Genomic DNA, 15,013 nt, shown 5'->3' with positions numbered 1-15,013 from the left:
AAGATTGTGACTGCCTAATTATAAGATTGTGACAGCCAACGGAGGTCAGAGATTGAAAGCTCTGTATTTGCATAAGTTCAAGAAAAAAATAAAATAAAATAAAGAGGACACAATTTCCGACATTGATAGCGAAAAATCCTTAGTCTACATCTTAGGAAGCAAAAGAATATTTTCAAAAAAATCTGACAATTCTTAAGATAGTAAAATTTAATTTTCCTTCATATACCAGAAAAAAAAGAAAAAAGAAAAAAAAATCCTAAAGCAGGATAGCCTCACAGCATTCATGCACATCACATTCTTTGATTTTTTTTTTTTTCTTTTCTTTTGTTAACATCATCATACTCCTTTTTATTTTATTTTCGGAGTATTAATGCACATGAACATGGCATTCATGGCGACGTTACATAAATAAAAGGAAAAAAACACATGAATTTTAATAAAAATATGTCCCATTAGCACGTGTAAATAATGTCACATTAGCCCAGCAACGTGAGCATTTCACCATGGATTCCAAGCGCTACGAAATTGATGGATTATTATATAGAAAGGAACCGCGTTAAGTACCAAAATTGACTTTTATATTGACAAATAGATTTATTAAATTTTATCGTTATATACTGAATTCAACCATATTCAATAAATCTGATACAAATCAATAGAAAAATCACCTGTCAACTTCCGCTCAGTAACAGCAGTAAGTAATCGAACGCAAAAAATTTCGACTGAAATGCAAGTTCAACTATCAAAATTTTTCTGAAACAGGAAGTGAAATTTTACAGAACATAACAACACTTTCACAAAGGATAATCACCAACATCGCATCAGTAGCAACGATTAAAATCATCGAAAATTAAATGACGAATAGAAAAACTCGGAGGAAACAAAGAATACCTCCGCCGAAGATTGAAAAAAAAAATCCTCAGAAATCTATTCAGTTGCTTCCTTTTATCTCTCTTATAATACCTTCTGCGAGTGCATCTGCATCATAGTTCTTGCCGAAGAATTTAACAAAGTCCATTTTGGGGTTCATCAGGTACCTGAAAATATAAGAAAATTCAGAAAAAAATAATACTGCTCAAACTTTTTTTTAAAAAATGTTATCAATCGTGCATGTATGAAAACAAAATCATTGCTCGACAACCCACATTGATGATCTGCTGCGTGCTCGTGATTCATATAAATTTAGTGTATACGGATTACGTACATGACAATAGAGTGATCTACAAGATAATCGGAGTCCTCCTCCTCGGTCTTCATGTAATAAACTCGATATGCACGGGCCACTTGTCGTATCTCATCCGGTGTGCCAGTTAATCCTATTAAATCTGGATGAAATTCTGCATAGCAAGAGAAAAGAAAATATTTTCAACAGTGCAACAAATAAAATAGTGTCATTTAAGTGCACAAACATAATCCTAAAAAAATAAAGTAAAAAAATAAAGTAAAAATGCCATGTGATATGATGACTTTGAGCATTACATTCAAGAGAATCTAGAGAAAAATGTTGCATTCCCGCTACCAAAATAAAAAGATGAAAAACCACCTTTGACATAATCATGAACCTGCTCAACGGTGTCTCTCTCTGGATCGACTGAAATAAAAACAGGTACAATTTCTATCCTTGCCTTTTCTTCTGCAAGAAACAGGACGAGAAAGACACATTGTGACACTATTAAATGTCGAACGAATTAAAGAGAAAAGAAAGAAAGCTTTCGATTAAACATTTGTGTGGGTGATGCTTGGGAATTGCCCTGTCTTTCTCATCTCGATCTGGGTAAGGCTTCGCTTCGCTATTCATATGGGTGGGTGGTGGGGTCTAGCTCCACGCGTGTAGAATAAACCTTCAAGGTTTATTCAAACGCGTACATTCCAAAACGCTGAACTGCTTCAGTAAATGAATATCGAAAACGAAGGCCAATTTCGGCATTGTTTATGTTTCTGTTATTGTTTTTCCTCTCAAGTCCTGTGTGATAATTGACTGACATATTTATGCCGGTGATTACAAGAATACCGCATGCTTCAGATGGATTAACTTTTCTCCGCAACCGACCGTCCGTAGCGCAAGTGGCAAAAGGGTTTGGTGGTTGGTACCCGAGACCCAAGTTCGAATCCTAGTTGATTCACATTTCCAGCTTAGTTTGTTTCTAAATGAAGTAAACGAAGCGGGTAGCCTGCTACCTTTCTCTCAAAAAAAAACTTTTCTCCGCACTTTCTGAAGTCCAGAAAAACTTATAGCTCCATCAAAGAACAGCAGGGGTGAGCGACTTACTAATCTTATCAACAGCAGCAGCCATTTTTTGGAGTTCATCAGGACAAATGTCAGGGCAGTGGGTGAAACCAAAATAAATCAGCGTCCACTTCCCAAGAAAGTCCTTTTCGGTGACAGGTTTTCCGACGTGGTTCACAAGCTTAAATGGACCGCCAATAGCAGCAGTGCCTACGGACGGTCCGGGCTTCACCACGCTTGATCTCGCCTTCAATTCTGGAAATACGGGACCCGGCATTAATAGATAAAAGTACGGAGAAAAAAGGATTCAACAATAATGTGTTCGTAATGAATTCCTGTCAACAAGTAATCTACCTTCGATGTGCCGTTTCTTTTCTCTGTCGTAATAAACAAGTAGTCCCCCTCCAGTCAGAACAAGCAAAACAAGGCTCAACCATGACACAGGCTGCAACATAAGCCCAACTGATCGGTTGAGATTTAAGGAAAAATAATCCTCCAAATTTAATTGACCGGAAATCTAATCATAGTAACTAAGCAAGCATTTTGGCATCCAAGGAATCATATGAGCATGCATAGTAGGCAAAAACATAAGGAGGCATATAGGTGCTAAAAGCTGAAGACTTGTAGATGTTCGAATGTATCAAAAGATTTGCTACAAAAATACGTCCAAATAGCTAATGATCAGAGAGAAAAGAAAAGAGACTCGCAGCAAAGAAGAATATGCATTAGGCATTAAGTACATAAAATCATTATCTTCTACTAATAAGATGACAACAATAAGAATTATGTTTCCCAACCATACAAATAAATTTATCTACCATCAACAAAAAATGATAAAGGAATTGTATACACCTCCAGCAGCGAGAAGAAGGCAATTAGCGTAACGGAAAAAAAAAAAGATAGAAGAAAGGAACAGGAACGAGCTGCCTCTTCTCCAGATACAACTTATATCTTCGATTCTCCATAATTTATCCAATCCATATCCTAAATGAGATGGCAGGGTGGGATTCACAGGCATTTACAACTAAAGGACACACTCGCGGATCACCAATGCTACGAACACATATTAGAACCATGAAAAGAGGTTCTCACAAGGTAGAGTTATGTAAATATAATGCTCCATAAGTCAATGGCTTCTTGTAACATTTCATATAGCCACTGGAGCAGCTAGAGCAATTAGAAGCGACACATCATGTCTCACTTGTCACAGAAGATCTCTCACTTAGATTAGGCGTGTTATATTCATACCCCTCCGCGAACAGGCTTTTTATCAGATTCTGTCTTATCAGACTCTCCCGTCTGTTTTGCATCATTGGAATCTACCGTTGGCGGCGTTCTCGCATTGCTTTGTTCTGAAGTTGCAGCAGAAACGGTTAAATATCGAAAATATTTAGTTGAAGAACCGCCAGAAGCTGACAAAGGTATAACCTGTAACACATGAACGGTGGTGCATAAGGACCAGCTCTTGTTTACGAACAGCTGACAATAGTAAGGGTTGATAAAAGCACCGAAAACTAGTCATTCACAAATAGACCTCACATATTGAGTGGAAAGATCTGTGAAATTATTGGGAAACATAATGCAAAACATATCAAAGAAACCAACAAGCTGCCAAATTGGAGAATATTAAAGTCCAATAAATCGTTCAATAAAAGTCTTCAAGGGAGTGAGATATGTTAGTAAATAATTCCTATGTTACCGTTACTATCAAAAATCTCCCGGCATGCTGAGCACCTGCTCATAAACCTCTGTTCTCCAAAAGCTTAATATGGTATCAGAGTACAAGATCCTGAGTTGAAGTTTCTCCAAACTCCTGGCGTTATTTACTTTTCTCCCATTTAAGCCCATGTCTTGCTCTATCAAAATATTTTGAGCCCCAACATGAGGGGAAGTATTGAATATAAAAATATAAAAACATCCTTCTCTGATAGCTTAATCTTTTAAAGAAAAATAATTGTTACATATAATTTAACAGACTCAAAGTCATCAGAAATTCACCGTATATAAGGAGGAAAAGAGAAAAACTTTTAAGGAAATTTAAAAACAGCTGAAACTAGGTCCATTGTAGTTGCGGCACCGTAGCCTAAAAGCTTTGGGATGATGGAATTAAAACCATGCCTAATATGACACAGAGCGATCGCCATAAATCAATAACCGACCGCACTAAAACATATGAAAGAGTGCTGAAAAGAAGAAAAGTATCGTAACCTGACGAAATCTTCCCCGAGTAATTGATTCAAGAAACCCAGGAAGCCCCTTGAGCCTGGCCATTACTTCCACCAAGCCTGTGAAAATAAAGAGAACTTCGTCAACAAGCGGTTAAATTGCACGGCGCATAAACTGTATGAACATTTGTTGTGTGCTTCTCTCAAGAATCTACCATTTATAATTGCTAACTATTCCTTTCAAATTTGGAGATATGCAGGCTTAATTTCGCCTATTCAAGTAGCTGGGTTTGTAGTATGTCCTTTCATATGCAATCTTTTACCAACTGAGAGTGAAAAAAAGAATTAAAAAAAAAAATCTTCTGGTGAATCCACACACATGGATTTTGTTGGATTTAGGCAAATTTTGAAATTGCCCCAAACTTTTTTTTTTCTTTTGATTTGTATGATTTTATTCAGTTAAACTAAGGATTTTATTAAATTCAACATTGATTCAGCTAAACTTTTTCTAGCAAATAAATCTACAGCACTCAAGGAAACAAAAATTTTCAATTTAATGAAGCATAAGAACTCAGAAAAGCAAGCAGTTTGGGGAGGGGTCGATCCAAAAATATGGAGTTGAGAGAACTATTTCGAAATAGTCTGAGGGTGTCTAATTACATTTTTTGAGAAAAAGAAAAATATAAAACTAATAAAAATAATGACCTGAGACGGCGGCGGCCGCAGAGAGAAGCGAGAAGTGGGCAGTCCGCACTCGAACTTGAATAAGGGGTGGGCAGTCTGCACTCGAACTTGAAGGAGGGGAAATAAAGAAAAGGAAGAAAGCTGAAGAATAGGGGAAGGCCTTCCTCAATTTCTTTTTCTAGAATATTGAAACAATTGCCTGCACCCGGTGCATAACCACAGCGTATACACCGCTAGTTTAAATCCCCACAAATAATATGGGCCAAAAAAAAATCTAAAATGCAGCGGTCACACTGAGGACGTGGCCTCTCCAATTGATTAAATTATTTTTTTAGAGTTGAACTCATCTCATTATGATTTTAAAAAAAATTATTTTTTTATATTTTTATATCAAAATAAAAAATATAATTGACTAAATGTAGATGATGTGGTGTACTGCTATATAGTAGACTTCCTCCCGAGCGAGGGCTCAAATTTTGAAAGAGTTTTTAACAGTTATACCATGTAGGATATACTTCAATGAAAATGAGTCTAATCAGAAGTAAAATAATAATTTTATATCAAAACGATGTTAAAAAAAATTATTGTACTGTTGTATGATGATAATGTCTTTGATTAAATATCATTATATATATTTATTAAATAACTACTATAAAAAAAAAAACTTTCTAGTATAAGATCTCGAATTTGAAAAAATTTTATTATATTATTATATAACTAATGCACCACATAGAATATACATTAAAATAATTATGTTGTGCCATACGAGATAGTTAAAAAAAATCTAATTTAAAAAAAATATAATAATTTTACATTAACATAATATTTTAGAAATATTTACCTCCATACTTTTATGCAATATATAGGCATTTTGATTGAATATTATTATTTCAGCGTAGGACAACTGTGACAGAAAATACTTTCTCCTTAAATTCTAAAATATAGTCACAAAAATTTAATAATCCTATATTATATATTATTAATAATAAAAGACACAATTATTCTCAAATACTAATTTTTCATGAATCAAATTCTTTCTTTCTTTTTCCTTTAGTTGAGGCTTTAAATCATCAAATTTTTAATGATTGTATTACGTGCTGTGAGAAAGTACGTTGAAAAAATACTCTGTTTGTTTACATAATTAATATTACGTTCCGCATATCGTGGTGAGTCAGTTACGATATATTTTCTACGATCCCACCGGATAATGCAAAAACATATTCCTATATGCTTTTTCCTTAACTTCATTTTATCTAATAGCGTTAGATAGGACTTAATACCAAACTAAGCCTGAATCACTAAATTTTTAATAGAATCTCTTTAGATATTTTATGTCACGTTTATTGAATTATATTGGAGTGCACATATGTACACCGGGTGCATTCAATAAATTTTCCTCTAGAAGGGTAATAGGAACGGACCGAAAGGTACACCCACGACTCAAGTTTGGACCTGAACAAAATCCGTGCCAGGCCAGGCTCAAATCCACGGCAAATTTACTCAGGCCATGTCGACCCGGCCCGAAACAAAGCTCATAAAATTTCGCCCCAGGTGGATCAAACTTTACAAAGTAAATAAAAGTTTCGTGGAAAAGAACAAAACATATTGTTTCTTTTCGTGTATAATATCGCGTTCTGCATATTATAATGAGTCGATTACTATATATTTCATGTATTTTCCGCACCGACGAACTCAGAAACATATTAGCATATGCTTTCGATCTGACTCTTTGTTTTTTTATTAGCATTAAATAGATCTCGATACCAAACGAGCCCCACCGTTCAGGCCCAGACCAACCTGATTTATTGGGCTGGACCTCTCCTCACTTGTATCGGACCGATTTAGCTCAGGCCCATCTGAGATCTACTTGGAAACACAAACTCCACTTCCTTAAGTTTGGAGAGAGTAAATTGCACCATTATCTAACTTAGGAAAAATTTTAGAATGCACCAATTATATTGGTGATGTGATATGATGTTCTCAACCAATCAAAAAGATTCTTTTGGGTTAATATGTCACATCATAATTATAAAAAATTATTTTTGTTATACTTTTTTTCTAAAAGAAGAGATATGATTGAATTGTTATTACTGATGTGGTGTAAATATGACACACTAAATTTTCTCCCAACTTGGACCTTTTTAGATATCGAAATTTGTTATCTGATGATAACTAATACAACAATAAGATTTTTCTCTCGTAATTGAGAGCTAAGAGTTTGACATTTGCTCCTTAAAAACCTCAACATCAATAATTTGATAGGATAGTGTGTTTTACTTAAAAATTGATTTATCTTATTGTCAAAAACATGACTCGAAAATCGGATTATGTTATTTCAGTATAAATATTTGATCATATTTCTAGCTTTACAAGAATGTTCATGATATTTAAATGTTTGATGGATGGATATATGTATGAATATATATATATACACACACTACAATTTTTTGTAATTTGAGGGTGTTATTTGTTCTTTAATTGAAATAATTATTACAACAAAAAAAACTATTTTATATCCTTATTTATTTGAAAATCAATAGCTTTGAAACTATAACTATTCCACATATTGTATCTAGTTTACTAAAAATATTTACACTAGTAAATAAAAAGATTAAAAAAAAATTACAATAGAAAATTTTGTTATTCTTTGGCAAACTTAATTCTGATGTCTAAGAAAAGTAGAATTACAAACAAAGTAAATTTATAGTGAATTAAAAAAATAAAAAATAAGTATGCAACGATCAAAACAAATTTTATTTTGTTTTATTTTCAAAGCCAAAGCCTGTTTGTAGTAGACTTATGCGTTAACTACAACTTAGGTGTAAATTATTTTTCATCTATTGTTTATTTATATAGTTTTTTGTTTAGTTAAAAGTGAACAGCGCAAGAATTTAAGCGCCAATCGACATGAGCCGCATCTACCGTGACATATCGTGTCAATAAAATATTGGTACAATACAACCTCCGTACCGATGGCATATCTCAAAACACTCTATTATTTAAATTAGTAATTAATTTTTTAATAAAATTTAAAATATTTAATTAAAATATATAATAAACAGTTAAAATATTTTGTTGCTAAAGAAAATAAATATTTCATATTATTATGTGTCAACACACATAAATTTTTTGTTATCGAAACGCATCGGTACTAGGAATGTCAACGGGTCGGATTCGGAGCGGATATTTTAAAAATCCATATCCAAATTCAAACTCGACCAAAAACCCGAACCCGAAATCCGAACCCGAAGCAATTATTTATCTTTTCAATATTTCAAAATATATTATATTAAATTTAAAATTTTAAAATATAAATGTAAATATAATATCAAATTTTGATATACATATTATATATAATATAAAATAAAGTCGGGTTCGGATCGGGTACAGTCAAAATTTATATCTGTATTCATATCCGCCGAGTTTTTATTTTTGATATCCATATCCGAAACCATATCCATTTAGCATCCGATAAATTCGCTCCGTTCAGATTCGGGTTCGAATAAAACTTTGGATGTTCGTATCGATTGACATTCCTAATCGGCACGGTTCGGCACGCACCGTACCGACAAATTATTGGCAGGATCCCATATCGCATTACTTAAATCCTTAGAATAGCGTCAAAGTTGGAGCGCGACGAAATCAATTATGCTATTTTGAAAAATATAATTTTCAAGTGAGGATGAAATTTTAATAAGCTAAATAATAATATTAATTAAATATTTATGGTCGAAAAAAAGCGAGGTCCCAAACATGTGATACACGCTTTTGCTTATTCGCATATGGATGAAATGGGGGATTTGAAAGGGGATCCAAAAGAAGCGCCTTTTTTGAACACAGCTGGCATGCAAACGACATATCGCTCGCTTTTTTCTCTCTCTCTCTCTCTCTCTCTCTCTCTCTCTCTCTCTCCGAATTTACGATCCAACCCAAAATCATTATAAGATAAAATTAAAAAAAAAAGGAGAAAAATTAAATAAAAACCAGCAGCGACCGCGTCGGTCCATTTCAGTATAATGAGACCGTTCGCTAATCCCGGAGCTTTNGGGGGGGGGGGGGGGTCGTTACGCCGAGTTCGTTGGATGGACCCGGTCCACCAGGTCAGATGCGCCCGAGTTATTAATGCTAGTAAAACAACAGGGAATAGCACATAATTTTATTCTTCTTTTTTTATGTTAAGAGACCCTTTGATAAAATTAATTACAGTTAAACTGTTGGAAAAAGGCAAATAATTTCCATGGGTGAGGTGGTGGACCCGTTCCAAGCAGTGGTTTACGATCATTACGAGGCGATAACCATGAATCTCTTTAGCCTCAGCACGGATGGTGACCAGTGACCTCCCCCATGAACACAAAATTATTATTAATAATGATTAATTAATAGTTAATAATAATAAGACCATTTTCGGTTAGTGGGGACGTTATTGGGCACTTGTTTGGTAGTACCAACACACACCCTTACCAAGAATATAAATACCGTCGAAAACTGAATCAGTTATTAGCTGTCGCTTACTCATCACCTCATAACAGTTCCCCCCGAGTTCGATCGATCTCTTTCTCCCCTACCCCAACCGTTTCAAATTTTTAACGTTGGAGCAACTGGGAATTTTTAAAATAAAAAATTTGAAACAAGTAGAGAAAAAGAGAAGGAATAATAACTTAAGAAGAACACACAAACACAACCTACAAGATGAAAGAAAAACAAATTGCATCAAATAGTTTCTCTTCTTTTTTCTTTTTTTTTGTTAGATCCGAGCGATCTCTAGATTTCTCTTCTGTACAAAAAACAAACCAACCAACTTATTGGTGTTGTGAGAAGAAATTTTGAACTCCCTGAAGGAGGAGAGGGAAAGAGAAGAGGAGATTGATTGAGAAGAGACTTAAATAAACGGGAAAAAAAAAAAAAAAATCCTAATAAGAGATATAAGGTAGAAGCCGTCCTCTACTGCACATCGTGCCTCCTCCTTCTTCGTTTCTTCGAAACCCTAGCCCTAGTCGAACTTCGCGACGCCGATCCGCTTCGCGGCGGCGCCGCTATTCTCGAGGCCGAGCATGTAGCTCCGCACCTCGTCGCGGATCATCTCCTGCATCAGCGAGACGAACTCGGAGCTGAACTGGAAAGGCGACGGCGACGGCGACGGCGACTCCGTCGCGGCTGCGGCGCTCGGCGGAGGCGGCGCCGGCGCCGGCGACGGCGCCGGCGCGGCGTCGCCCTGGTAGGAGCCGGGAAGGCTGAGGGTGAGGGAGGTGGCGGGGTCGTCGGCGGCGGCGGCGATCGGGTGGAGGGAGGCGGAGGGCGCGGTGGAGGCGCGGTAGAGCTGCGCGGCGGCGGGATGGCTGTGGTGGCTCGAGTCGCTGAGGTCGGACCCCGCGGGGCTCCCGGGGCTGAAGCAGAGGCCCGAGGAGAGCACGGGCCCGACGCTGCTCGCGCGCTTCAGCGGCCGCGCCGCCGCCTCGTCCCTATCCGCCGCGGCGGCTCCGGCGCCGGCGGAGCGGCGATCGTCGGAGGGGGAGAGCTTGCGCTTGAGGGTGGAGTTCCAGTGGTTCTTGACGGCGTTGTCGGTGCGGCCGGAGAGGAGGCGGGCGATGGTGGCCCACTTGTTGCCGTGGTGGTGGTGGGCGCGGAGGATGGTCTCGTCCTCCTCGGGCGTGAAGGGGCGGTGCTCCACCTGCGGCGAGAGCTGGTTGCACCACCGCAACCGGCACGACTTCCCCGACCTCCCAGGTATGGATTTGCTGATCAGCGACCAGTTCCTCGCCCCGTGCTCCTGCACCAGCCGCTGCAGCAGCTCGTCCTCCTCCGGGCTCCACGGCCCCTTGATCCGATCCATCGCCATCATCGCCTCCTTGCTCCTGCTCCCCGTCCCCCCCGCCATACCCAAAAACCCTAACCCTAAACCCACTTCCACCGCGATCGAATCCAACCGGTTCGTATACAAAAAAAAAAACAAAAAAAACCCCAAACCCTAACCCTAATTTTTTCCTTTTGCTTCTTTTTTTTTTTTTTTTTTTTTTTTTTTTTTTTTTTTTTTTTTTTTGGTTCCGAACGAGCCGAGGGAGGAGGGAGACGAGAGGGGAATGGGGGGCGTTGAGGAGCGGGTGCGGGGGGAGGTTAAATAAGAGAGGGAGCGGGGATGGGTGACCGGGAGCAGCCGGTAAAAGGGGCGACCGGTGCCAGGGGGGCGGTTGCTTGCATACAGCTGGCAACTGCACACGCGTCGTCCAATCACTCCCGAGTCCCGACTCCACATACAGCCGGTAAACACTCTTCTCTTCCTCTGTTCTACTAACTTCGAAAATACTACCTGAACCCGGTGTATCTACTTGCATCTCGTACACCACTCTTGATATTTCGCTAAAAAATTTCTAATCTAAAATGTCTTTTTTTTAAAAAAAAAATCTACATATAAAAACCCACCACTAAAATATCATAAGAATGTTTTTTTTTAAGATAAAAATAGCATACTATCCGAAAAAAAATCCACATATAAAATCCACCACTAAAACATAAGAGGTAGTATGCTACGGCTTCCGTTTCGTTTATTTAAATGTGAATCAGTTAGGATTTGAACTTTTCAGTTTCGTTTATTTTTTAAAAAAAATAAATTGAGCTGGAAATGTGAATCAGTTAAGATTTGAACTTGGGACCTTAGTTACCCACCATCAAGTTCTTTGCCATTTGCATTAGGGACGGTCGGTTCCTTCGTATGTGTGTAGTTTAATTTAAAATTTGATTTTTTAAGTTCGGATTTATTTTATACTTAAAATTACAGATTTTTTTTTTGATGTTTGACAATATAGAGGCAATATCAATATATGCCAAATAATTTTAAAAATTATAGAATAAACATGTTATTTAATTTTATAAAACAGATATGAAATTTAATTTTATACGCAACTAATAGTATATATATTAGAAGTAAATGCAAACAGTATAATTACATTCCTAAAACAAAATATATATATCCAGATAAATAACAAAAATTGAAAAACTGCTACAATCAGTGGAGAATTAAAAAACTCGTATATACAGAGAATAAAAATGCACAAACTAATTATAAACGTGTGGCGCGCGGTGCACCGGGTGTATCCACACCCGCACACTCGAATAATATCTGCGACCTCCCCCGCTTCTCGAGTAGCGGAGCGACTCTCGCCCTCCACTTCGGAAACGCATCTTCGCTTGCGGAACCGTTTCCCGTTTCCGCTTTTCCGTTTCCCTCCTGACGCAGCCGTTGGGAGTTACGAAGTGGGGTCGAAAATTTCTACGCACGGAGGACACGGAAATTTGAAACCGAATTCGGGAGTGAGCTGTTATTTCCCTTTCCAGAATTTGACCCGAAACCGGTTTTTAATTCGATTGATACCTCAAATCGAGTAAGTTAGGTAACAATTTATGACAACACCCTTCACCTATATTACAATTGAACATGACTCCTTAAATTTTAATTCCTTTTATATAACATTTTTATTAAATTAGAAATTTTATTATTCTTGTTGGTGGCCGAAAGTCCCGACCCTTGACTAGGTCAGAATACACTCCTCGGGAAGATCGTCGGGATGCGAGACGGCTGCGGATTACGACCCTCGAAGTATGCGCCCACAGAGGATCAAGCGATTAGGCCGATGAGGAATCGAATCAACCGGGTTCGAAAACTTTTGCAGTAGAATCACTTCGGCAGAATGAGCCGAATAGAGAAAGAAAGCCTAGAATTCGACTAAGAAACGAGCCGAATGGCCAAACAACTTGTGAACTGATCGGCAGGAAGAGCCGAAGATGACTTTCTATTGAATAGCAAAAGAAAAAAGTACACAAACAGAGGAATGATGCCCGTAGGGCAGACAGACTCCAAGTACATTCTACAAGAGAGTAATGCCCATGGGACAGACAGACTCCAAGTATATTCTATAAGGGAGTGATGCCCATGGGGCAGACAGACTCCAAAGATCTACTTAGCGAACTACTTCCAGAAAAACAGTAAATGCGGAAAAGAAAAAAATTACATTTAGACTACTCATAGAAAAGCGATAAAATGCAGAGGAAATAAGGGTGGTCTTCTGTGCGCAGGGGCGAAGACCCTTATTGCAGGCTTCAAAGTTACTATTTATAGCCTACATTATTAGTTGGTTGAAAGTAGTTGGGGGCGAGTGGTTGTAACCATGATCATGAAAGTTATACTAACTCCTCATGGAAGTTATGCTAACTCCTCATGAAAGTTACACCCCAATCTTCAACCGTTCCTGCCTTCTTGTCCTTTAGGCCCTTATTGCCGACTCCTGGTGTACCACGTGTCCTTATTGGCTCATACGTGGGTTAGGTCAGCTCAATTTTGGTATCAACAATACCCCCCCAATAGTCTTTCGAATGAACATTCGGATGACTATTGGTGCCAAATCGACTGTTCAAAAGCACAGCCGAGACCCAAGCTTTAGTTTCGCTGGTCTTGGTCGGCTTTAGGAAAACGACGCTTTATCATCCCAGCCACATATGTCTCGGCTTCATCAGCCGATTCTTTACTTTAGTTCGGCCCTTCTTGAACCGAATGCTTTTCTATCAGGAAATTCTTCTTAAAGGAAGTGGCTATATCTCGGCTTCATCAGCCGATTCTTCACTTTCACTCGATTGGCTCGGCTCTTCTTGAACCGACTGTTCTTCTAGCAAGGATTTCTCCTTGCCTTTGCTTTGATTTTTATATCGGCTCAATTGTAGCCGATCGTCCTCACTTTTCTTCTGAAATTGCTCGTATTAGGTAACTCGAACACCTAGATCAAATAGGTTAGAAAAATACTTATCTTCAAAATAGTCTTTTATCTTAAAATGTAGACCATTTAACGCCATTTTGGCAAACTCTGATTCCGGCATTCTCATAAAGCACCGGGTTTTGGCTATTTTGAAACGGTCCAAATACTCTTCGACCGTTTCACCTGACATTTGTCGGTATAAAGCCAAGTCGGCGACCGATAATTGTGGCTCCGATCTATAGAATCGCTTATGAAATTTTCTTTCCAATTCATCCCAATCTTGGACGGAATAGGCTGATAAACTTGTATACCAAGTAAACGCCGTTTTAGTTAACGACGTATTAAATAATCGAAGTTTCAAAAATGAGTTAGCGGCCGCTTCTCTACATTGGGCCGTGAACCGGGCTATATGCTCAACCGTATTCTCGGTCTTATCGCCCGAGAACTTGTCGAACTTCGGCATTTTCCAGTTTGCCAGATACGGATGCTCTGTATCTATGTTTGCTGGATACGGGGATCGAAAAACAGGCCGCATAGCTGGCCTGGCCCCTACTCCGAAGGTATTCTGAATGACTTCCTCAATCTGAGCATACAGCGGAGCTTGTGCTTGAGCCGAATTTGGCCCTTGAGGAACTCCAGAATTCTGTATTACAGAGTTCGCTCCTTGCATATCATTAGGGGCTTGCCCCCCAGCTCTAGCCCCTAAATTTTGGGATTGGTATGCTGCCATCGGCGGAGGTGGTGGCAATCCCTATGTAATTTTCGGCTGTTGATCGGTATTGACGACGACCGATCTGTAAACCGCTTGGAATGGTGCCCCCCAGTATTGGGGCTGTCCATTTACCGATGTCGCAGGATTTTGCAACACTGGTGTCATCATAGGCCTTTGTAAGTCTGTCATTGGTTGCTCATTTCGAGTCAATAATTGTCCTATTCGTGCAATATTTTCATTATAGGCCGTGATAGCGACCAGCACTGCGTCTAGTCGAGCGGTACTTTGATGGATATTTTGATCTAAAGTTTGCAGGACTCGGCTCATCTGGCCGAGTGCCTGAGTTAGACTCGGCTCTTGATGAGCCGACTGTCCACTAGTTTCTCCTTCAACTGGCAAAACTACTTGACATTCGCCAGCATTGTCTGAATCAATAGGTTGATCACTCCCAGAATTTCTAGAAACAACCCTATTACGTAGATCA

The 15,013-nt window shown here is 38.5% G+C and overlaps 2 protein-coding genes across 2 annotated transcripts; both read right to left on the bottom strand.

Annotated features, from left to right (window-relative positions):
- On the bottom strand, positions 705-5,223 carry LOC109720831 (protein SCO1 homolog 1, mitochondrial). The gene is made up of 8 exons (XM_020248168.1): positions 5,098-5,223; positions 4,436-4,512; positions 3,476-3,655; positions 2,582-2,672; positions 2,270-2,482; positions 1,544-1,633; positions 1,205-1,337; positions 705-1,037 (listed from the first exon to the last, which is right to left on the bottom strand). The coding sequence occupies exons 2-8, from the start codon at positions 4,496-4,498 to the stop codon at positions 932-934; spliced, it is 876 nt and encodes a 291-aa protein (XP_020103757.1). The 5' UTR covers positions 4,499-4,512; positions 5,098-5,223; the 3' UTR covers positions 705-931.
- Positions 9,715-11,098, bottom strand: LOC109720287 (transcription factor MYB44-like). Its single transcript, XM_020247298.1, has one exon. It carries the CDS (start codon positions 10,949-10,951, stop codon positions 10,067-10,069), a length of 885 nt encoding a protein of 294 aa, XP_020102887.1. The 5' UTR covers positions 10,952-11,098; the 3' UTR covers positions 9,715-10,066.

Source organism: Ananas comosus, linkage group 14, assembly GCF_001540865.1.
Source record: "Ananas comosus cultivar F153 linkage group 14, ASM154086v1, whole genome shotgun sequence".
Lineage (NCBI taxonomy): Eukaryota > Viridiplantae > Streptophyta > Magnoliopsida > Poales > Bromeliaceae > Ananas > Ananas comosus.
Note: the sequence above shows the minus strand (reverse complement) of the source record. Positions and strands in the feature narration are given on the sequence as shown.

Excerpts from the sequence above, each read along its gene's own strand:
- LOC109720287 (XM_020247298.1), bottom strand. The coding sequence starts at position 10,951 with ATGGCGGGGGGGACGGGGAGCAGGAGCAAGGAGGCGATGATGGCGATG.
- LOC109720831 (XM_020248168.1), bottom strand. The coding sequence starts at position 4,498 with ATGGCCAGGCTCAAGGGGCTTCCTGGGTTTCTTGAATCAATTACTCGG. Across the intron at positions 2,673-3,475 it reads AAAAGCCTGTTCGCGGAGGG|CCTGTGTCATGGTTGAGCCT; the intron begins GTATGAATATAA and ends CTTATGTTGCAG. Across the intron at positions 1,338-1,543 it reads GGTTCATGATTATGTCAAAG|AATTTCATCCAGATTTAATA; the intron begins GTGGTTTTTCAT and ends CTTGCTATGCAG.